Raw genomic sequence first — 23,145 nt, forward strand, 5'->3', positions numbered from 1 at the left:
ACCATGGACGGGGGTGCTGCTATCCCCGCCGGGGCAAAGCACGAAGGGCTGCTGGCGGGACTTCCACCTTTTCCTCTTAACACTTTGTGGTCCAGCATTTTCCCCTGGCGCTTCTCAGGTGATCCCACGTCCGGCGTCCATGACGGCAGCCATGGACAGCAGACGGCAGGGCAAGGCATTCTGTGTAAGGTGGCAGCATCCTCCTCCCCTCGCTGCCCCCGGGGAAGGGCAGCAGCCGGGGGATGCTTGCAAGGGAGCGCAAGGACACGGGCTGGGAAGAGAGGGATCTGCTTGCGTGTCGCGGGCGACACACGCTGCTTCACAAGCTCTCACAGCACTAGTAGGATCGCTACTACGTTGTGATGCTCGTGATGAGTAGCACCAAAAATAATAAGGTGGCAGTATTAAAGACCAATAACTGAGCCAACTGGAATGCCACGTTAACCCAGGAAGGATGAGCAAGCTGGAGCTTGTGTAGTAGCCTCAGCTTGGCATCACTGCCTAGATCCTGCAGTGCTGAGCGCTTCAGAGATGGGAAGAGAAGAAAAGGCTTTGACTGGAAAGGGGGCATGTTGTTAACCAGGCCTCGATGTCGAGCCCAGTGGTCAGCAAAACCCAAAACCAACAACCGTATTGCAGCGCTCGGACAAGGGATGCTAGTGAACGCAGTCTCTGACCCCTACGGAAAATAACCGCTGTGGCCAACAACCACCTTTGCTATCCTCCTCCACACCCACCTTTCCCATGTGAACTACTGCTCATTTGCAGAAACCTCTATCAGCTGTCAATGCCTCAAGAAGGACAAGCACTGCAAATTATAGTCAGAGAAGAAAATTTTGCCAGGCAGGTGTGATAGCTAGTTCTGGCCCTCAACACGTGGGAGGGATCACAACGGGTTTGTGACCACAATGCAGATGAAACAGCAAATGATCTCAAGTCATCACATGAGTTATTCACAGCTGACACTGGACCGGCCCTGCCACATAAAAAGAATGGGGCAGAGGGAGAAGTCCTAGATGAAGACACAGCTGGAGGGGAGGACCTAAAACAAGTCACTCTGAGGAGCTGATCAAAAATAAGGTTGCAGCCCAGTGTGGCAGAAGAAGGAGCAGCCGGTGTTGAACACTATGGGAAGGATACCTGCAGGCTGGCGTGCGAGCGAGAAGGTCGGGCCTGTGGCTGCAGCGGTGGGGCTGGGACAGTCTGATGGTTCCTCTCTTTGCAGTGTCCATCGCCCCACTAGGGCTGGTGGATTGACTTCAAGGCTGACTTTCTGGTTTGAGCAACAAAACCCCCCTTTCTTCCCTCTTCTTGGGTGAAAACCACAGCTCCTCAGTGAGACAGGACAAGGTCTGGGACAAGGTCTAGGCACTGCTGAATCCCACCTAAACTCTGCAAGAACAATAACTAGAAACCAGGCATGCAGGAGCTTCCTATGAAGTCAGGTGTGAAGTCTGCCTGGGTTTCTCCAGAAATCCTGCCAGCCCCCCCCGCCCACTCCAGCTGCCTCCGGGACTGCTGCCTGCGCCCGGGACTGACTCCGCAAGGTCCACAGGAACCATTACAGAGGCTTTTGGGTCAAGTTTAGACAACAGCAGGCACATTTCCTTCTCTGAATAGTCAGTACCTGCTCCAGGGTTGTATTCAGGGTTGAAGAGCTGAAGCGCTGAGAGCTGAACCAGCGCATGGGGTACTCCAGATCCTGGTCCTGCTCATGGCTGCTCTTATCCCAGAGCCAGATGTGCCGGCCATGAAATATCAATTCCAGCTGTTGCTCTGTTGGTATGTATTTTGCCTACGTACCCAGCAAAATGCTCGCTGCTCTTTTGCCTTTCACTTTTTTTTTAATTTACAGTTGTAACGCCTGCCTATGTGGTAAACACATCCATAGGAACAAGATTAAGAAAATGGAAAAATTCAGATCATTTGCCAGTCTGCTCATGCTCGGAGCAGCACCCAGGGTTTGGGTTTAAAAATAACCTTTAAATTTCATTTAATAACTGCTATCAAAATCCTATCTGAATCCTAATGCAATTTTTTTTTCTTCTTCCCGCTTTCCACATCCATCTAGTCTGAGGGAGGAATGACAAAATATTGTCATTACGTGTCCTTCACGTCTCTGTATGGCTCTTTGTAATTTAGCTGGTATTTGACTCAGCCGTTTGAAAGAGCAAATCCTAACACCTCACATTCATGCAGCTCCTTTCTCAGTGAAGGAAAGAAAAATTGCTGGCATCACACAAAAGCTGCTATATTTTGCTTTCCATGTATATTTTCTCCTTTGTGCTCTGTGGCTTTTCAAAACTACCGGACTCGCCCAACCAACACAAATCTATTTGCTTCTCATTTTCTTCTTCTTCTTCCTTTTTTCCCGGAGGAAGGCTGTGTTTCCATTGGACACCCCCTGGGACCGATCGCAAGGGCAGGCAGGTGTTTTTGCCTCATCCATGCCCTGAATGTCAAGCCCTGTGTTTAACCCAGGGGCACTTTTTCCATGGGGCTGCAGTTGCGGTATCCCTGCCCTTTTCCGTAGCGAAAGGTAACGCTGCTCCCGCTCCGCAGTTACCGCGAAGAAAGATACAGGGAAAAGCCCCTCTTGGTGCAGGCTTAGCACTCGGGTCACGGTTACGTTAGGGCAACGTGGGCTTTACCCAGCAAAGGCCTGTAGGATGATCCTGACGGATGTTTTATGTCGTTTCTTGTTTCGCAGTCACAACAGAGACGGAAAAATGGTCGCTGGACCTAAGGAGGTATCGTTAGGTTTCCACATCAGGCCAGGCAGAAGCTGGTCACAGCAAATGTCTGCAGCCCGTTGCTTGAAAGGGGCTGTTAGGAGGAGGCCAAAATTAGGGCAAAACCATGAGGGTTCTTGCTCGCAAACGCTACCCATCTCCAGCAACGTGTTGCTGAGGACCTCAGCGCAGAGATGTTTTCTGTGCATTAACCACCTCTCCAAAGCACTTTCTTCTGCCAGCGTGCCCGCTCTTCCCTTGGACCTCTGTGAGGCTTTTGGTGTCCTCAGCACCCTGGGGCAAAGCGCTCCCCTGCTTTTTTGCTTACCGTGCAAAGAGCCAGCTCCTTCTCGCTGCAGCCCCATCGCTGCAAGCGATGCCGGGAGCAGCTCTCACGTCAGAGGGACGCGGGGCGAGCCTTGCCACGCAGGGCTGCTCACGCTGCTCCCCCTTCCCACCCCCCGGCCAGCTCCCACCTGTACGGGACTTCTTCCCGGCCCCGAAGCAATGTCAGAACAGAGCGGTAGCTTTCTATTTCTTTGCCATTCAGCTCCCAAGTGCTCAAGTGGGCAACGAAAGCTGTGCTTTCAGGCCTCGCGTGGTAGCTGCAGGGTAGCAGGCAAAGGCTTGGAGAGGGAGCCACAGGAGTGGCTTTCAACAGCTGGCGGGGGGAAAAATAGCTCTGCTGGCGCATGGCTATAAAAAGGTTTATACACTGCACTTTGAAGGAGAAAATTGACTCCATTACAGTCAAGTGGCTCGGTGCCTTCAGCTGCGTCTGGACGCTTCTGATTCGCAAGGAAATTGTTCTGATGCCTTTTGTTGTGCCCCCTTAGCAGAGCTATGCAACCCATGTGCTCAGCCACCGCTCAGCACCGCTGCCTGCCCCGTGCCCCCCGGACCTGGGGGATGCAGGGGTAACTGCGGTGAAACTCTCTGCCTGGTTATAAATCTTCCCTCGGTCCTGCTGATGTTTTCCCAGCTGCTTTTGAGCCCACGGTCCCTCCTGTCCGGTGGTGCTCCTTGTTTCCATCGCTGTCCGCGGGCTGCTGCTCTCGGGGGGAGAGCACAGGGCTGGAGATCTCCTGCGGAGCAGAGTAGGTGCCTCAGGCTCAGATGGACACAGGGAAGGATTTGGTCAAAGTCTTTATCTGTCTCAGATGATGAAAGCGCCTCTTGCATTTGCTGTGCCGGATTTCTGACTGCAGGTCTCTGCGGCAGGCAGCAAAGAGCACCCATACTACATATTACTGGGGTTTGGCTTTATACCTCCACCAGAGATCCTCCTCCTCCTCTCCTCCTTCCCGCACTGTGCCCCAGGGGATGCTATCCCCGACTCCTCTGAGGTGTGGGGGGTCGTGAGGTTCATGCCTCTTTGGGACCGTGCCCATGCTCCCAGCCGGGAGCAGTTGTGTCGTGCACCGTTTTGCTGTGGGAACTCCCACCCACCTCCCACGACGTGAGGTGAGGACCCTCACGTCGACTGTGCTGTAAGGTTGTGAGTCCGGTGGTGCTTTTCCCCAGTCTTGAAGCATCCACTTCTCTGATGGGCTACGGGGGCGTTGCTGGCTGCCACCTCTCTCCAGCCAACCGTGGCACCCACAGCAGTCCTGGGCAGGCATTGCTGTGGCTGGATGTGGACATCTGGGACCCAGAAAAAAAAAAAAATCTGTAGCGGAATTTGTCAGATTGGACTTGGGATAGGGGCTTCAACTTCTGCGGACATTGAGCTGAAGTCAGCAGAGCTACGTGCATTCATAACAACAGAGAATTTGGACCGGTGCTCAAGCATCACATGAAAGCCCAGAGTTTAAGGTGATTTCTGGCTTTGAAATAGCCTGTGGGTTGGCTGCTTCTGTCTTTGTAAATTACTCATTTCGTTACCGTCACATATGTTTTGTATACAGAAGCCTTTCTGGCGTACGCATATTCCCTGTAGGAAACCCATATGCTAATTTTTCCCTGGATGGGCAAAGCCTATCAAGCTGCTAATGGAGTACAATGGGTGATGGAGAATGAAGTTCTCATTTTCATTTCAGAACAGCAACCCCAGCAAGCAGATGTAGCCAAGTGAGGCTGACATTTAAAGCAACTACCAAGATTACATTACTGAGATTATATTTAATATGGATGGCCAAATCTTTCAAACAAAATCAATGTTCTTTTACTTAATAATACCCTTGCCACATCTTAATGAAGGCTCCTCCAGCTCAAGGCCCTATTTTTCTGCAGTCATTTCGTTGTGTGACATCGCTGACTGCATCAGATGGTACATAATGCTATTTTCATCTGTTTCTATTGGATTTTATGCGTTCCCATCCTTGATTTGTCAATTGCCGGATCAATTAATCAAGGGACTCTTAGGGGAGAAACATTTTTATTACGGAGAAGGAAGGGGAATTCATCTGAATTCAGCGTCTTCCTGCAGCATCCAACATCTATTATTAACTCTCCCCCCCAGGCACGGACAGGAGGACGACGAGGGACCTACAGACCAGTCCGTGGCCATCTGAGTTATTTGCAGAAACAACAGCCAGGCTGGGCTGATCCCTGGTCTGCCCCTCGGTTCTCACACCGGGAGAGGCAGCCAGGCAGTGCCCCAGGGCCCGGGCAGCCCCGGGGAGCCCGGGGCTCCAGCACAGGTCCCTGCACAAGGCTGAGCCGGCCACGGGCAGAGCCCCCGGACTGAACAGGCGGCGCTGGAGCCCAAGCAGCACTCGCAACAGCTGTGGGCGAAACGAGAAAGACACTTGTCATCCCAGTAAATTCAATTTAATTAGCGATGCCTGAAGAAATTTAGTCGAGACAGGAGCTGTACTGAACCTTAGCGCAATTACAGAGCCCAGCGTAAGCCTTTCCTGAAAGCTGGGGGAAAAAAAGTTAATTTATGTATCAGCTGATGCCTGCCTCGGGGTGAAGTGTACCCCGGCAGGGACACCTGAGCATCCTTGTCAAGCTGTAATTTTGCTGCAGGCCCAGCTCTAGTACATTCCAGAAAGCAGGCTCCTGGCCCCAAAACGAGCACCGGCGACCGCATTTTCTCCCATCCCACGCGTGATTCCTGCCTACGAGCAGGCCCCCATCACTTGGATCGCTGTAACGTCTCCCATCGTGATTCCCTCTTTGCGTGTACTCGGCTTCGCGCACTCTCTTCCAAAATGCAAGATGGCCCTTCCGTTGGGAGGCTCTGTGGCGGGTTCCGTGGCTGGAGAAACCAGCTGGGAGCTACTTCCGACCAAAACACGAGCTCAACACACCCAGTCCAAACACTTCTGAACGCTCGGGCATTTACAGCCAAATTGGAGCAGCTTTTGCTCTGGACAAGGGGCTGCACCAATATGCCTGCATGACGGCCCCTCTCCCCAGATCCTCCCTAGAAGAACCCTGGTTTGGGGGTCAGGCTGCCACCCAAACTGATTTCCCACAGGCATCTCCTTGCACCCAGCTGACCAAAGGCTGGTGGTCCTCCTGCTCTCAAGACGTCCTTCCTCAGGCTGTGGGCTACAGACATTAAAAATAAATAACTTAAAGTATTATTTAAATAGTGTCTCCAAAGAGGAACATAAAATTGCACGGCCCATAATCCAGTTTGCCCTTTCCCCATCCCATTAACCCCCTTTAAAAAATTATTATTATCGTTTGTCAGTAGGCAATCTGGCGGGGCTGGGGTGAACTCAGTCCTTGCAGCCACCGGCCCCCGCCTTGCAGTGGGAAGGCACAAGCTCGCCATTCCTCTGGGCTCCCAACACCCCACAGGGAGAAGCCCCAGCCTGTTTCGCAGCCACAGGGAGCCGGTACCGGCTGCGGGCAAGCTGGGCGGCCGCATCTCCTCCTGCCTCCTGCACCTCTCAGGCTCATTTGGTGATCAGTGGCTGCTTAATGAGGATGTGCGGAGCTGCTGGGACTGCAGGTGAATGATAGAGGTAGGGCTTTTGTGTCCTGGGGTTTAAAAAATAAAAAGCAATTTCAGCAGCTGTTGCAGGAGAGGGATGTGCCTCGCTAAGCCTGTCCAGGGGATGTGGGGTTGGGGAAGGAGGGGCTGCTGTGACAGCTTGAGTTATCTGCAGGGAGGACCAAGGGGAGCAGAAAAATGCACCTGGAGATCTCTGCCAGGACCGACTCTTCCAAATAAATTACCTTGCTCAGGAAATATGCAGTGGGCAGACCAGCCCCGCAGCTATATTTGAATCGGTCCTTTTCCTTGGTTGCTGCAGGACAGAGCCTCATCCCAGAGAGGCCAGGGCTGACCAGTGCATCCATGCTGGTGGTGCTGCGTTGGGTCTCCGAGCCTCAGCCGGCGACGCTGCCGGGAGCAGAGGAGAGCTGGCACCCAGGTGCTTGGCCGGTGAAAGCCCAGAAGGACTGATCCAGTGCTACCAGGAGCATGGGTGGACTTTGCAGGGACCGCAGAGACTCCACAGACGAGCAGCAGTAAGAGCGTGATGGGAGGAACATCCTCCCATGGTTTACGTTAAAACCTCCAAAGTTGACGCTGAAGGTGGGACTGAGACTACCCATGACTGCAGCACAGGCAAACTGCTTACCCGCAGCACGGACGTGACCGCTGGCGTTGACCTCCCGGTCCTTCTCCAGGGCTCTGTCCTCCCTGTCAGGGCTGCTAGCATCTCCAGGCTGGCACCAGAAGCGGTTCCGGTGGGGAGCAGGATCCCAGCTTGTGCCCGACACCCGCAGAGCTCCACGTGGAGCACTGACACGGTGCGTGCGCCTGCCTGCACCCCTCTGTCCCGGGCAGCCCCTGAACGGCTGGACCCCCTCTTCTCTCTGCCCTCTGCCTGCACCATCCCCAAGGCTCTGCAGCTCCTCCGCCCGCAGCTCAGCAGGAGCCTCCTTTCAAGGCTTAATTAATACTAGCTGAAGCAGTCGGGAAGCTCTACTGCTCCTGGAGGTAACCTCCACCCTGACGTTCATGGGAAAGAGCTGTTCTTCAGAAAGACAAGAATAGCGACGAGAAAGCACTTTCTGACCAAGCTTTTCCAAACCATAACAACGCGTGGATGCTCCGGGTGGGTCAGAGCCAGCCCCTGGCATTACGTTACTTGAATTGGTACCGGCGCTCTGCGAATCCCACCGAGAGGGATATCGGCCTTGGCTGCGATGGGTCACTAACTCAACACCTCCGTGCAGTTTACCTCTCTGTAGTTTTATTGTATTTCAAGAGGAGGGCAGGTCTTAGAGCCGCACGTGCCCATCTGGGCCACCTTTAGCACTGTGGCCTGGCCCTTGCGTGGGGCAGGCTGCTGAACCGCATGAAGCCAAGGACCAAAGAGGTGACTGGGGATGTGACAGGGGTGCACAGCCATCGGGGTGATGGCCAGCCTCGTGGGACAGGCTGCGTGGCCAGGCTCTGCTCTCTGCCTCTGGTGGGCAGGTCCTCCATCAGGTCTACAGGAAGGCAGAATTTGGTCCGGGGCACAATATTTAAGATCTTAAAAAGGTAAATGGCATGTATGGGCGCTGCGCAAACACAGCATAGGGACTGTGGGGTAAGGACCACTCGCTGCCTATACTGGCCTGGGTAACCCAGGGTACTGAGCTGTGCTTTTGGGCACTGCAGGCAAACAAATTCACTTATAGAAACCGAGAAAAAGGAGACTGTCTGTTATTTCCTTCCACCTGTTCCAGTTTCCTAAAAAAAGCTCTCATTAACCATCTTTATTCATGCAAAACGGCAGAAACACCCGTCCAGCTGGCTGCTCACCGCGATGTCTCCCGCCTGATGCAGGGTGAGCGTCCCCGCTCCAGGGGCACTGCTGCCCCTGCAGCCTGCTCATCGAGTGGGACGGCCACGAGCCTTCCTCCCGGGCTCCTTTCACCTGCGGGTGGGCAACGCCTGCCAGGAGCCCTCCTCAGGTCCCGGTCTCGCAGCTTGCAGGAGAGTGACAAAGTCTCCTCCTGTTCCCTTGGCAGGAGGGCGCGGCGGGATCTCTGAGCAAAAGGGAGAGCTGGATAGGTGTTGGCTTTCCGCTCCAAGGTGAACCAGACGTAGTCGGCCTCATAAGCTGCTCAGCAACACTCCCATAACAAATCTGTCCTCAGGCGGCTCCTGCAAGCTGTCTTCTGCCTGGCGTGAGCAAGCCTCAGCTGGCTGCAGACGTTTGGGCAGCTGAGCATGGCAACGGACAGACATCCACAAAGCACCGAGGCAACCCCAGGCCAAGGAGGAGGCACGCAACGTGTCCCACCAGCAGCCACAGCACAGCTCAGGCCAGCCTCCATGTTTGGTAGCAGCCAAGGACTGCCCTGACCCGTGAATGAAATCAGTCATTTTTAGTGGTATTACACCCTATAAAGGAGGATACATCCTAGTCATGTTCAGGTTCCCCCCCTCCACGTAGCAGAAACACCACCTGAGGACTCTCCCAGTGCAGACCAGCGTGGCACTGGGGTGCAGCCAGGCTGAAAGAGGACGAGGTCGTGAGAGACCTGCTGAGAGACCAAGCCACTGGCTGCTGCGATCGCTTTGCCTGAGCACCGCCTGGACGCCATCCCACACACTGGAGGTGGATTCCCCACCCTGTGTGGAGCAATGGGGTGGTTCTCTCCAGCCCTACCCTCTCCAGCCCTACCCATCCAGAAAGGAGGATGGAAAGTGCCTGGTGCACTAAGACCTACGGAGGCTTAGATGGTCATCGCTTGCCTTCTGTATAGCTGATGCCCTCACATGGGAAGGGAGAAACTTGCAGCCCGGGCCATCCCCAGCCTTTACGCTCCTGCCATGCAGGATGCTCTAAGTCACGAAGCTGAAACCCGGAGCAGGCAGGTGAACCCAGCACCCTGCCTGTGGGAGCTGGACCTGTGTGAGTCCAGAATTGCCGGGCTCAGAGGCAGAACAGCCCAAAAAGGAGGTTGACTTTACAATACGTTGGTTATGGCATGGATCGGGGGTCTTTCTCCTTCTTTAGGCACTGGTTCGACATCCAACACCACAGCAGAAGTTTGAAAGGAGGCTTAGTGCAGTGTGGATCCTGCCTTTTCGGAGGTGATGAGCATCTGATCATAGCATCACCAGCTTTTCCAGAGCCGGAAAGGCTCATCAGGGCCTCCTGACCTTGGCTCCCTGAGCAACTTGATGATGCCCTTCTGCAGCCGAGTCGTATTTTTAGGTCCTTCTCCCTGCTGACTCATTAGGGGAGCTAATGTTCTCCAAACTGCCGGGCATCTGACCCCTCAAGGTGTGTACGCCACGCACTCCTGATAAATATAGACCACTTCAATTACATAACCTGTCTAATACGCAGCGCCTGTCCTCCCCGCGGGTACGCAGGGCACCGGGAACCGAAACACCTCCGCCAAGGGTGTGAACGGATGCCTCGCTATTTATTTTATTTCCACTGCCGTCTATTTTTGATGACTTCCTGCTGTATCGACTTAACGAGTGACTCAGTGAGGTTCGGCGGCCCTGGAAGTACTCCAGGTTCAGCAGGACCTCTCCGCTCTGCCCACTGCCTCCGGGGTGCGGGGTAAGGTCCTCCTTTCTAATCCTCCCCTCTGCTGGAGAAGACGCGGCAGAGCGGGACGGGGCGAGAGGATTAGGATTTGGAAAGACCTAGGTAAAAGCTGGGTTCATTTCCTAACTGGATGCGTCCATTTGGCAGACCATGGGTAACCAAAGGACTTTATACCTAGGGATGTAAAGGTCTGTCACTGGAAAAGGCACCTGGTTTTGTTAATAGAGCAATGAAAGCACCTAACTGCATGTTGTGTCAATACAGAGGGCTTAAAAAGTCCATGTGCTTGCTAATAAAGACATCTTGGTATCAAATAGTAAGACATCAGTAGAGTCAGGCTGTGATCTGACAAAATGAATGTCTGATAACTTTAGGACCTAGATGTGGCTGCAACAGCTGAGTGGCAAAATGCAGAGCAGTCGTTAAATAAAGCATTCAAAATACAGTATGAAGCACATTATTAATAGACTTGACAAATGCATGCATAAGTGGCGTTTTTGCGCAGCGATTTTTAACCCCTGGTCTCTGGTTCCTTGTTGTACTTGCAGCAAGAGCCCCACGGAGAGGACCCAGAGAAACCAAGTCTGCCCCACGTCAGGAGGTTTCTCTCCTTGAGAAGTGTTCAGGGATCTGCTAACCATAAACCAATGCAAGCCTCATATTATTTAGAAAGAGAAGTAGCTGTTTCCATCAAATGCACCCACTGCTCGCCATGGGTTTGGCATTGCTCAGCCAGACTGGCTGCGAGCAGCATCACGATGGCAAAGAGGGCTGTTGAGACGGCTTGAGTGATATTTATGACAAGGACCGTTCTACCTATATTTGTTGTTCCTGCTGTGCAAGCATCCAGCGTGTCCTGTAATAACTTTAATAGCGTTTATGCAAGGGCTAGGAATGATGAAGCTGATTCAAGATTAGGTATTTAACCTCCCTGGTTTTATTCCCGTCTTTATCTAACAGTTAACAATCTGATCTCTTCCAGCATCCCTCGCTATCAGATTCAGGCTGGAGCGGGGCAGAGGGCTGGTCCCAAAGTGGGGGGCTCTGCTCTGGCCTCCACAGAAGCAAAGAGGCGTGCTTTTGCTCCCAGACAGCCCATCTCCTGACGTGCCGTGGCCTGCCACCAGGCATCAGGCTGAGGAAAAGGGACAACTGTGACCAAACAGGCCCTCACGGGACTGGAGCCCCTTTTCACCCACCACAAGGGTCTGCGGCACCGTGTGGTGTGCGTCCCCAGCAGCAGCGCATCCCCAGGAGATGTCCCCAGTCCGGCTGAACCGCCTGGGAAGCAGGAGCTGCGTGGCACACGCTGCTGGTCGGTGGCAGGCCCAACAGTAGAGCCCAACATCTTTGCCCCAAGGTCTGCAGTCCACCCGTGAGGCCATAGGTCTGGGGTCTGCCCCAGCCTGCGGCAGAGGACACCGAGCCCCACTGCTCCTTGTCCACAGGATCCTCCTCTACCTCCTGGCCTTAAGTGATGCAGAAAGTCTGCTAAGGACTTTCCTGCTGGAAGGACTCAGCAGGAAGCAGCTAATGCAACCTCTTTTGCTCATCCACAGTACTCATGTCCAACGGATAATAAAACCACAGGCTCCTTTCTCATTAATCCCTAATTAGGCTCTCTCTCACTTACATAGAACTTTCTGTCATTAGCGGTGGAAAGCTGAGAGCCTGCCTTTAACCTTCACATGTTGTGAGGAGGCAGACCCGAACACCTTGCTGTGATCTTGCATAAAACATCTCCTTGTGCTCGCTCTCAGGGGCTCCTGGAAAAGACCCACCCTTTCCCCAGCAAGGGCAGAAAAGCAAAACCTCCAGAGGAGTGAAGCATCTGCAGCGAGGAGGCTGGAGATGTCACACACCCAGTGGACACTTGACCACTGAGTGACCGCAAGGTCGGGTTTGCCCGTGCGCAGCTGCGAGAGCCCAAGAGATGGACCGCACAGACCCGAGCCAGCTACCCTGCTCCCGGCAGCTCGTCCCGGCGTGGGGATGGAGAAGGCAGCAGAGGTCATATGCTTCCAGCTGGACTCCTGCCTCTATCACTGCTCTTCACCAGCGGCTGGGAAGGAAAGGGAAGCTCCATCAGCCTTCCTGCTGCAGAAGAGGCTTGCCAAGATCCCCCAGCGGGCTTTTAAGTTGCTGTATGGGAGAGTGATCTGGGCATGGTAGCGGGGGACTCGGAGCAAGCTCATCTGCCCATTGAGAGCGGGGCAGAGTAGTCCACAATGAGCTCTGTGCAGCCAGACTCACCCTAGACTTCAGCTTCTTAATTTAAAGCCAGGCTGGGCGTGTGGCGTGCAGGCTGAGACATCCCGCGCCCTGGGACCACGCGGGTGTCCCTGCACTCGGTGCAGGAGCAGGAACAGAGAGAGAAGAGCAGAGATCACAGCTGAATTATTAGGATGAACGCTCTGGGGGGTGCATGTGCTGGGCACGTGGCAGGGATGGGAACGGGCAGGCAGCGGAGTTATTGAATCTGGAATAAAATGCCCAGTCCCCGCTGTTGCCGGCAATGTGACGTTTGCTGCCCGTTGTCCTGGCAGCTGCAGGTCAGCTGCATCCTGCGCCGTCCTGCCCGCGATGGTGGGACTCGCTCCTAGCCGAGGCCCCGGGGACCAGGAATAATACCTGTCCCAGATGGACGTGCAGCCTCAAACCCGTACGTGAGTGTTAGTGCCTGGTGCTGGACACATCCCCGGCTTGCAGTAGGTGGTGTGTCGGTGCACCGTCCCTACCCCCGGCCCACGTTACCCACAGCATCTTTGAGAAGACCGCCAAGGAGACCCGAGGGCTGCCCGTCAGCAGGTCTGTGCACAGCCGCACCTTTCCCAAGCACTCTTCTCCCACTTCCCAGCTGGTGGCCGAAGCGCTGGGGTCCTGCAGGACAATGCTCCGTGTCCCGTCGTCCTTGTGCTGGCCGTGAGGGTCTCGCATTTTTCGTGCAGCAGCCCAACCAGACGAGCCAGCTGGCACGTGCCCACCAGCGGCAGGGGAGGAACTGGATCCAGCCCCTCTCCTTGTGGGTCTCTCCAGGGGCAGACAAATCCAAGGAGCCTGCGGTGCCGAGCAGCCCTCGACTCCTGCCTCGCGAGCCGGGCCAGCACCACTTGCCACGAGCTGGGCAATGGCTCCAGCATCACTTCTTCAATGTTCTCCTGGTTTAAGCTACCGAAACATAGAGGGTGTCCCAAAACCTTCTCCTCTCTTGCTCCTGGGAGGGAGAGAGGAGAAGGCAGGCCTGGAGCAAGAAAGGAATCAGAAAAGTTTTGTTTGCTGCAAAACCAGGTTGTTTTGCGTATTTCCTTTAAATGGCTGGTTCTGCTCTGCCAGGGGTTGGTGTCAAGGCCTGTTAGAAGCAGAAGCAGCATGAACTCAGCTCCTGACCTCCCTGTGGCCAGGACTGCAGGTTGTAGTCTGATCTAACCGGACCCCGCGTGCTGGGAGGGGACCCCCTGCCACCCTCACAGCAGAGGAGAGGTTTCCCCGCCATGACCCTGAGGCCGATCCGCTGGCTCTGACGTTTTGTGCCCATCACAAAACACCGAGGAAAGCCCCTGGGAAGTGGGAACCTTCGCTTAAATAGCCATAAAAAGGGCACTTCTCAAGTGGAATGAGTCCAGAGCTGAGCTTCAGAGAGCTCTTTGAACAGCACCGGGGTAGGGAGCGCAAACCTGTGGACCGACCAGCGTGAACAGAGTCTCCGCTCGAGTCATTTCAGTGGATAATCTGGAAGGAAATCTAACTGCGGCAGTGGGGAGGGGGACGACGAGGCAGCTCCTTGCCAGGGAGAGGAGATGAGGAGAGGAAGCACCAGGCTGCCAAGCGATGCCCTGATTGCACGAGGCAGCGCTGCGCTACAAGCCATTTTGCAAGCTTCCCCGGCAAGCTGGGCAGCTTCCCAGCCTGCCAGCGGGAATCTTACCGACAGCAAGGGATTACTCTATCCTTAAAGAACTCGGGGTCTTGCACAGCTGCCAGAACAAGAAACAGGAGGAGCCGTTTGCATGTCTTGAAACCCAGCACATCAAGCGAGCAACTTGAGCATGGAAAGAGAGGAGATATCACCCCGACTAGCTACAGGCAGGCATGGGCGGTGCCGGCACTGGTGGGCAGCCTGTCAGGTAAGAACATAAAGAGGTTCCCCACAGGGCAGCTCGTGGGCCCCGCTGTGAACCGCTCCATGGAGGACATTCTCTCTCTCTTCACTTTCTCTAAAGATGTCTAAGCAAACAAGTCTCTTCATGTAGACCTTTTCCTTCAGCCTCCGAAGCAAGACGACGTGCTCCCAACCAGCTGTACCCAGCACTGGCAGGAGCCAAGACCTTCCCCAGCACCTCTATCCCATTATCCCTGACGTCTCCCTTCCCTTTGGGTTCAGCGTTAACAAACATCCGTCCCTCTCCTTCCTCACTAGACACCCAGCAGCTCCACAGCAGGGCAAGCCTCGAAGGCAGGCCAAGAAATAACGCCGGGGTAGGGGGCAACGCTGGGTGGTGACCTTACTGGCAGGTTACGGCTTTTTTGCAAAAAGCGGTGCCCAGCGTTGCCTCCCGCTCCTCCTGCGGCATCTTCTGCTCTCGCACCCTGCAGCGGCTTATCCTCCTCTGCTGGGGGTTGTCCTGTGGACACAGAAGCAAGGCTAAGGCCTGAGCCCCATTAGCTCTTCCCTTTGGTAAGGCTGAAGGAGCTTCTCTGCTCCCTGCGGACAAGGGTGAAGGGGCTCTCGCCTCCTCTTCTCCCTCTGACAAAGAAGATGGAGAGAGAAATTTAGGGAAGAGGGTGCTGACCACCAAAACCGTTCCACTCACAGCAGCAGCCCCTGTGCACCTGCCTCTCTCATGCAGCCCGGTGCAAAGTGTCTGAGAAGGAGCGAACACCTTGCCTTCGGAGAGCAGCAATGCCTATCTGAGAAAACGCAGGCAGAGTTTTGCTCGGACTCCTCCTGCCAGTCTCCTGCACACCCCACCGCCAGAGAAAACAGTCACCCCACGTGAAGAACTCCAGAAAAAGGGATGACAAACCACACAGAGGCCAGACTGGAATAAAACAAAGACATCTGCTTAAAAATTCAGGGCCTATCACTGCTCCTGCTAAATACACCGGTCCTCTGGAGAGGACCAGCAAGGACAGAGGTGAGCTCTCTCTGCCTCTCGTGTGTCTCGGCACAAACCCTCTCCAGGATGAGGGAGAGTCACCCAAGCATGTTATAAGCACAGACCATGCTCCCCGCTCCCGGGAATAATTTCTGGTCCAGATAGCTCGTGGTGTGATTCAAAGTCCTCAGGAAATAAGACTCAACCTTTTACCTGTTGTATTGAACTGCAAAGGAGGCGTTTGGGGCAGCTGGAGGGTGAAAGCTTTGGCCTTCATTCCTATTATTTTCTGTAACAGCAGGTAAGACAGACAAATCAATTTGTTCATTGCATATTTAAGCCCCGAGGAAACAAAGAGGAAGCGGCAACCATCTCTTCAGAGAGACAAAGCTGTTCGATACAGAGCATAGCTCGTTTCGCCTTTTGGGGACTGATTTGAATGCTCTGAGCATATGTAGACATTGCAAATATCATCTCCAGCTGCAGAAACTGCTACCAGGGTCTCGGTTTCTTGTGGTCTTTCGGACACATGGTACTTGCTGGAGATGTGGGTGTTTTGCTACAGCTGCCGTGGGGTGCAGCAGCCACGGCAAGGCTATTCCCTGTTAGGTAATGAGGAGCACAGCAGCTCCTGAGAAACACAGCCCTTGCCCTTCCACACTGGATTAGCTTCGGACAACGCAGAGGTAAATCAAGGAGCCTCTGATCTGAAGTTACATTAAACTCTAAGAACGTGAACCATGCCATAGATCATTTCTTCTGTCAGTAATTGCATGGGTGGTATCAAGATATAGCTAAAATGGAGGAGCTACCTATGTATCAATAGCTAACATGCTCTTTCGAACCACAGCTTATTCCTAAGCAGCGCTGGTTAAGCAGCAGAGCAAGGCTAAAATTGAGCCGTACCTCTTGCACACTCAAAGGCTTCCACATCCCCTTTACACGAAGAGGCTAGAAGGGAGGGTACAGCCAGCCGCCCCTTTCCGACCTCCCACGGAGAGAAGGGAGACGCACCACCTCAACAGCCACAAACCGTGGGCCGAGCACCCGAACGGACACCAGTCTGCCCAAGACAGACAGCCATACGATTGAAGACAAGGTTTGTTCCTTATGGGCACATACAGAATACGTCACGCAGTGAAAAGAAAACGGCCAAATTAAACACATGCAATGCTTCAGGTCTTTATTGTTGCTGTAGAGTAACTGGTACATGGTTAAAACATTCTAATATAATCAGTGAATTCTGAAAACTAAGGCTTTCTGTAGGTTTGTAGTATCCTGGTGTTTCCTTTCACACAGTGTACATATAAAATCAAGTTATAAAAACACCTATCTTTTTTAAACAACAGAGATTGATGCAACGCACAAAACTAGGGACTACATTTCATATGATCAAGACGACACCTTACAGACCAGCTTCAGGCCTTGCAGCTTTGAAGCCAAGAGAGAAATATCTTGGTCTGACGTCCTGCTACTCAGATGAGCTTGATGACAAACACAGACGGCAGGATTTCAACCTTCTGTTCTGAGCAAAGAGAAAGAAACCCCTGATGCTGATGAGGAAACATTTGATTGAGCAAACGAGAGCAGCATCCCTAAAGCACGTCGTTGATCTGAGATAACGTAAGCAAGACCTACCAAGACCTGTAGGTCCCGTAGACGGAGCAGTCGCCGCTGAACAGTGCGGCTGCTGGGACTACGAGAGAAGGCGAGCCGTGACAAACGTGCAAACGAGTGAGACGAGCCTGGGTGCCAATATGCGTCCCACGAAAGAGAGGTGTGTGTGATTCCTGGAGTACTAGCACCTTTAACCTAACAGCATTGAAAACATTTCAAAGTGAGTTACCTGGCATGTCTTAATGTACTTTGAATAGGGAAAAAGGGTGAGTAAGAACAAAATAGTCTCCAAAAAATCTGTATATTAGAACCTTTTGAGTAAAAAGCTACATTTTGACCAAAGAGGAAAAAAAGCATTCACAGAAAGATCTTCCCCCTCTTCCTTAACCACTTTTTAAACAAAGAAGCTTCCGTATCCACAAAGCTTCTTATTAATTTTTTTTCCCTGTCTTGCATTTCTAATTGAGCTGGAAAATGATGCACATAATCTGAACATTTACGTCAATCACAAAGCCAATACCCATCCTTGTGAGAGGAGGATTCTTCACTTACCACGTGCTGCCCTGCATGATGGAGTCAGGCACTGCAAATGTGGCATTTGCAGCTGACAAGACGATTATTCTTTTTCTTTGATCTGAATAAATGAGGAGGATGAATTACAGATTTGCAGGATGTTTACCACATTACAGTAAGTTACGTGTTTGGCTCCAGCTGGGAGAAAACCCCTTGTAAGGGTCAATGATGGATTGCATTTGATTTCATTTTCCGAGCCCAACTCTAATCACACACAGATGTAAATCTTTCGCTGCTCCATGACCAAGACTGATGTTTCCGATACATTTGATGACCCCACGAAGTTCTCTGAACGACTGAGAAAAGCGTAGCTGGTATTTATGTCACCAACATACATAACCTGTCCTCCGAAGTCATTCCTGAAGACTATGTTAAGGCTATTGGAGTAGGCTGGTCATGGTTACTCCTGGTGTGAAAGCACAGCCATGGCTCAGGACAGACTAGAAGAAGCCTTTTAGGTCTCCTCTGCATTAACCCTAAGTGAGGTTTTTAGGTTTTCCTTGCGGCGAGTTACCTGGATGTGCAGGGAACTGCACCAAAGCGGAGTATGAGGTGAAGGAAAAGCAGGCTACGTAGATTTAAGCTGTAACCACACCTTTGATATCACAGAATTAAGTTAAAAAAAGTCCTCATAGTGCAGAAAGGACCTCCTTCCACTCGTGACAATGAAACACCAGTTGTCAGTCGTCAGGTACTCAAATATAAATATGAAAAAATCATTAAGAAACATAACCCTAAATATAAACCTAGTTTTATTTATTTTTAAGAAAAAAGAGATTAAAAAAAATAGAGTAAAACAGATGGCTTCAAGTACTTTCTGCATAATAAACAATTAGCTATTATAAGCGTAGATTAAAAAATACCTGTCACCTTGCAAGGGACAGTTGAATAGAGGCTGGTGATTCGTTTGAAAAATGGCCTTTGATACAAACACATGAGACAACATGTTTAGTGTTGTAATTTAGAAGAAAACAGATGTGTCTACCATGCCGACCCAATGCTTGAGACATTCAGCACAGTACAAGATACATTCTGCACTCCGTACTTTCACATTTCATGGCAATGCCACGCAGCATACGGAGCCAGGCCATCTCGGTTTAGCTCAAACAAGCCTTCATGCAATAAACGACAAATATTTAGTAAGTCAGGAAGGTTTTGCAGCAATACGGTTGATCAAGTGGTCTAACATTTTTGAGGTTGAAAAACAAATCTAATGTGAAGTGTCTCCTAAGTGCTGGCAATGTTTATGTCTTTTACTACGTGAGCATGAACATTACTTGTATTATATACGGAAAAGCAACGATGTCATCAGGCGATCAAAGAGAATACTGCAAAGGGAAAATGTAGCTCAATTTCCCTGTGCTAAGTCTGAAACCCACCTCTTGTACCTATAAGGAGACAACCATTGCATCAGATGCATTTCAACAGGTCTGGCTGACACACATGGAACAAGCAGTCTTTCCGCTTATCTATATGGACACTTGAAATGCCTAAGGAAGCAATGTGAAAACCAAAATAAATGCTTCAAAAAAAAAAAAAAAAAGATATCTTGCCTACTCTGAAAACTAAATAAAATGTTCTCAAACAAATAATGTCTACAAGGAGACCTTTATGAAAAACATTTGCCAGCTACTCAGAGACAGACACTTATTTTTGCCTCTACCAGAAAAAAACACCAACAAAACAACAAAAAACCAGCTCCCCTATCCCGCAGCTCCGTATACGACAGTAGGAACAAGTCTCCCGCAGCTAACAGGGCAACCGAAACAGGATGGAACTGAGAAATCAAAACTTAGCTGCATAGGTCTGTTAAATAAACAGTTAAGACTTAAATGGAGGCAGAGCCGGCACTGTTGTCTGTACTACAACACAAGACTGCAAGGCTCAAAAATCCTTCTGAGTGTCCAAGCCAGAATGGTTGAATAGTGGTAGGTTCAGTAGTGTTTGGAAAAGCTTATGCGAAAATATTACATTAAAATAAGGTTGAAATAGAAAAAAGAAACAGAACAACTTCTCCTCCAACTTCCACCTACCATCAAAACGTCGTTAAACTTACCAGCTTTCCAAATCCGGTGCTTACTTCATGACAATTTGATTATACAGAAATCATACATCTGTCTCTCTTAGCTGGACAGTTTGGGTTTCTACATGAAAGTTCAGTGCAGGTCACATTTATTAACGTCCTTACGATTGTTCAATAATCCAGCAATTTGTTTCTTAATTACAGCAGAATGCGGTTGCTAGCTGCTTACAAGAGCAATGTTGAAATTACATTCAGAGATTAAAAAGTACCATTTTCACGTGTAGCAATAACTAACATTTTTCTTTCTCTTCACAGAATCAAGTGCAAATGTCTAACAACGGCGATAGTAAAACACAATTCTCATGCAAAAATTCTTCCCTGTGCATAAAATTTGCAGGACATCTCAAACTGACCCATTTTCACATCTTCCTCTACCCCAGAACTAATTGTTTTTTATTTTTGTGTTGTGAAATTTCTGTTGCTTTTTAAAATATCGATGACAAGCGAGTTCAGTTAGTTCCAGCCCACCAAATATCTTTTGCTGCACAACAAAAAAGATGATCATGGCTGCAAAATACCATCGTGCAAAGCTGTACAGGTACAGCAGTGCCAGCATACCCAGTGGGAACACCGTCCAATACAGGAGCGAGATGCACTTAACCACGAGGACCCTGAGCTCAGATTTACACGGTGGAATAGTGCTTGGCCCTGTTGCACTGAAGCGCTTTCCACCTTCGTAGAAGTGTCGGAGTCTCTCCTCTTTCTCTTCCCAACGCTTCCGGCACCAAAGCTGCAGCTCCTCCTTAGAAGCGGGCACCGTCTCTATGGGATATCTCTGGATGTGGAAGTGAATCTCCTTTGGGAAGTTTCCATTCAAAAGGTGCTTCTCCGTCTGAGGAATGTTTTGGGGGTACGCCACAGTTATGTCATGGATAGCATCGAGATTGTCACCTAGCAGAAAGGTTTGGGGAAAAAAAGATCAACAGAGATCATGCAATGGTCAGAACAAGAATTTGCTTCAAGGCGTGACTGAAAACTGTCCAAATTGTGGCAGAAATCCCAAAGATATGTTAGCTATGCAGAGCATGTTTTATCTGCTAGAATCTCTAAAGGCTGAGAGGTAAAACTTTTCCCGATCATTATCTGTTCTGAATCTGAGCAAAAAATTTGGGGAACAAAATTCTACACAGTACAAACTAATGTAGAATTACACCACAGTGACTGAGAGGATAAAGTCAAACTTAAAGGAGAGAAGATGCACATCTGGTCTTGGATAAAGAGCAGAGTATGCGAGACTAATCTCCAGTTATTCATACCTATGCTACAAGCTGAAATGGCTTTTAACTAATGAAATACAACTTAGTCTATGTTCCTGTGAACATTGAAAAAGAGTCAGTTTGATCTGGAGCAAGCAGCATACACAATCCTAATTTGCTGAAGATTGAGAAAACATGCATGAAACATATACCAGCTAAATATCAGGAGCTCATTAAATCTAGGGTAACTCACAAAGGATGAGGAGTATCTGCAGCTCAGCCAGCTTTGCAGAGCACTCCAGTTAACAAAATTTCTTTAAATCTGACCAGCCAGTACTGTAAGGAGGTGAGCTGCTGCTTGCTGCATTCCAGATCTGGTGAAGACAAAGTACAGCATAAATGGTGGAGAAGCCCAGCTTTAAGTAAACCACATATAGTTAGCTATTTGGGTAAAGTGAGTATAGTTAAACATTTAAAAAGCAATTGCAAATCAGAATTTCAAGGGAATACTGATGAAAAAACCCTCTACTCTTCATTATCACACCTGATCGAGCCAACACTCTTGAAAGGATATCGGCATTGCCAAAGTGGGGTTTGCTAGCGCACCTCTGTAATAAGTGTTTTTACATTTTGCACTTTCTAAATACCCTCTTTATCCCCCGGCCTCTGACCAGACATTCTTTTTCAATTTCATAAAGTAAATTCTGCTAGTGTAAAACTGACCTAAAAATAGGCGCATGGTGCACTGGATGTTGCATAACTGTTAAGTTCTGCCAGCAGTGATTTATCCCGCTGTTTTTATTTGGCTGGCTGGCTCAGGGCAAAATAGAATTGGAGACTAAAAGCTGTCTCCAGTTGCAGCAACTGAAGACTTTTCTTCTCATAGATGATGTCACTTCTTGCAAAGATGATCAAACCCCACTCTTTAGCCCCACTCCCCCTTTTCATTTGTTCCCCTTCCCTGGCATTTTGGCTTTCCTTTACAGCTCCAAAAATGACAGGGACAGAATAGAAAGTTATTTTAAAAGGCCATGTTCAAAAAGATGTATCTACAGTTCAGCTCCAAATATCACAAGAGGGGGAAAAACCCTATTCAGCCTTTCAGAGTATTTTGTAACTGTCCTGTCTTATAACGATCTCTCTCGGACAGTTTTGTGGCAGGTTACTTGGGTTTTTAAACAGCTATATATGGCTCCTAGGAGGTCTATCAGAGCAAAACGCAATACTCCAGCTTTTGTCTAGCTACGGGATCACATCCTATCTAAGCACAGCATTACTGTATTCTGCATGGATAAAACCTTTCAGATCTCCTTCCAAGTGATGCCAAAATTGAACGTGTCTTAGAAACCCTGCTGGGAAACGCTGGCCAGCCTGCTGCACCTTAGCACAAAGCATTTTCATTTGGAAAACAGCTCACATTTTTCCTCCCCCTGCTCCAAGTATTTCTGACATCAGAAGGAATTACAGTCACCCCGCAGGACAGACATCCCCTAGTTCCTGGCCCAGTCAGGAGAAGGGCTGCTACATGTGCCTCTAAGAGATACGCATCTCTTAAAATCTGTCTTCCTCCTGATCCTCCATAGCTCCCCAGCTCCTAGTGGCACATAACACCTACGCGCTTTACCCCAAGAGGGAGGCCAGAAAAGCTCAGCCTTGCCGAGATGAAAAAAAAGCCTTCTATGAAAAGAGTTTTTGGCTCCACGAGTTTCTCGCCCACCTTGCAGTCACTTGTGTCTTTGCAGCTGAACGGTCAGTCTGCCATTACATGCAAACGTTCTTGAAAAACCAAAGCTTTACACATCAGGATCACTGGCATACAGACCACAGACAATAAATCATCAGATTCGCTTAAGACACAGATTTTCTGACTCGGTGCAAGTGGGACTGGCAGGACCAGGCAGGACTCCCTGCACCCACACAGCTGGTCTGATCTCTTCAGCATGCAGATGTATTTCTGCCCGTGAATTCCTGCTCAGAAACAGGGAAGCCTCTGCTCCTTACCTATGGATCTGTAGCATCCCCCTGGACCTTCCAGCAGGGCTTCACGCCAGACTGTAGGTGGTCTACACTACATTATGGCTTCTAAATTAGCTACCCAGAGCAAAGCCAGAGAGCTGCGTACAGGAGGGTGGACGTCACTCTTTCTGCATTACAAATGGGGAAACTGAGGCAAAGGATGATTACGTGAACTGCTCATTGTGTCCAGCTTGAACCAGTATCTCCTAATTCCCAGCTGCAAGGTTCACCTATTAAAGTATATTTTACACAAGAAGAAATGAAACTTCAAAGGTAGATTTAGCATATCTGAACGCACAGAAACATCAGAAAGAGAGAAGAGCAGAATACCAGGTTTCAGATGCAAGAGGATTAGAGCCTTTC

At 50.5% G+C, this 23,145-nt stretch overlaps 1 protein-coding gene across 6 annotated transcripts in view; it reads right to left on the minus strand.

The window, feature by feature from the left end:
• Positions 1 to 16,466: 16,466 nt before the first annotated feature.
• LCLAT1 (lysocardiolipin acyltransferase 1) overlaps positions 16,467 to 23,145 on the minus strand; it is a 120,378-nt gene continuing 113,699 nt past the window's right edge. For all 6 annotated transcript variants that reach the window (XM_075496550.1, XM_075496549.1, XM_075496548.1 and 3 more), the window contains one exon: positions 16,467 to 20,461. In XM_075496550.1, the coding sequence (XP_075352665.1) occupies positions 19,953 to 20,461 (509 nt within the window). In that variant the 3' untranslated portion in view covers positions 16,467 to 19,952. The remainder of the gene's footprint in view (positions 20,462 to 23,145) is intronic.

The sequence above is a fragment of the Mycteria americana genome, chromosome 3 (genome assembly GCF_035582795.1).
Source record: "Mycteria americana isolate JAX WOST 10 ecotype Jacksonville Zoo and Gardens chromosome 3, USCA_MyAme_1.0, whole genome shotgun sequence".
NCBI lineage: Eukaryota > Metazoa > Chordata > Aves > Ciconiiformes > Ciconiidae > Mycteria > Mycteria americana.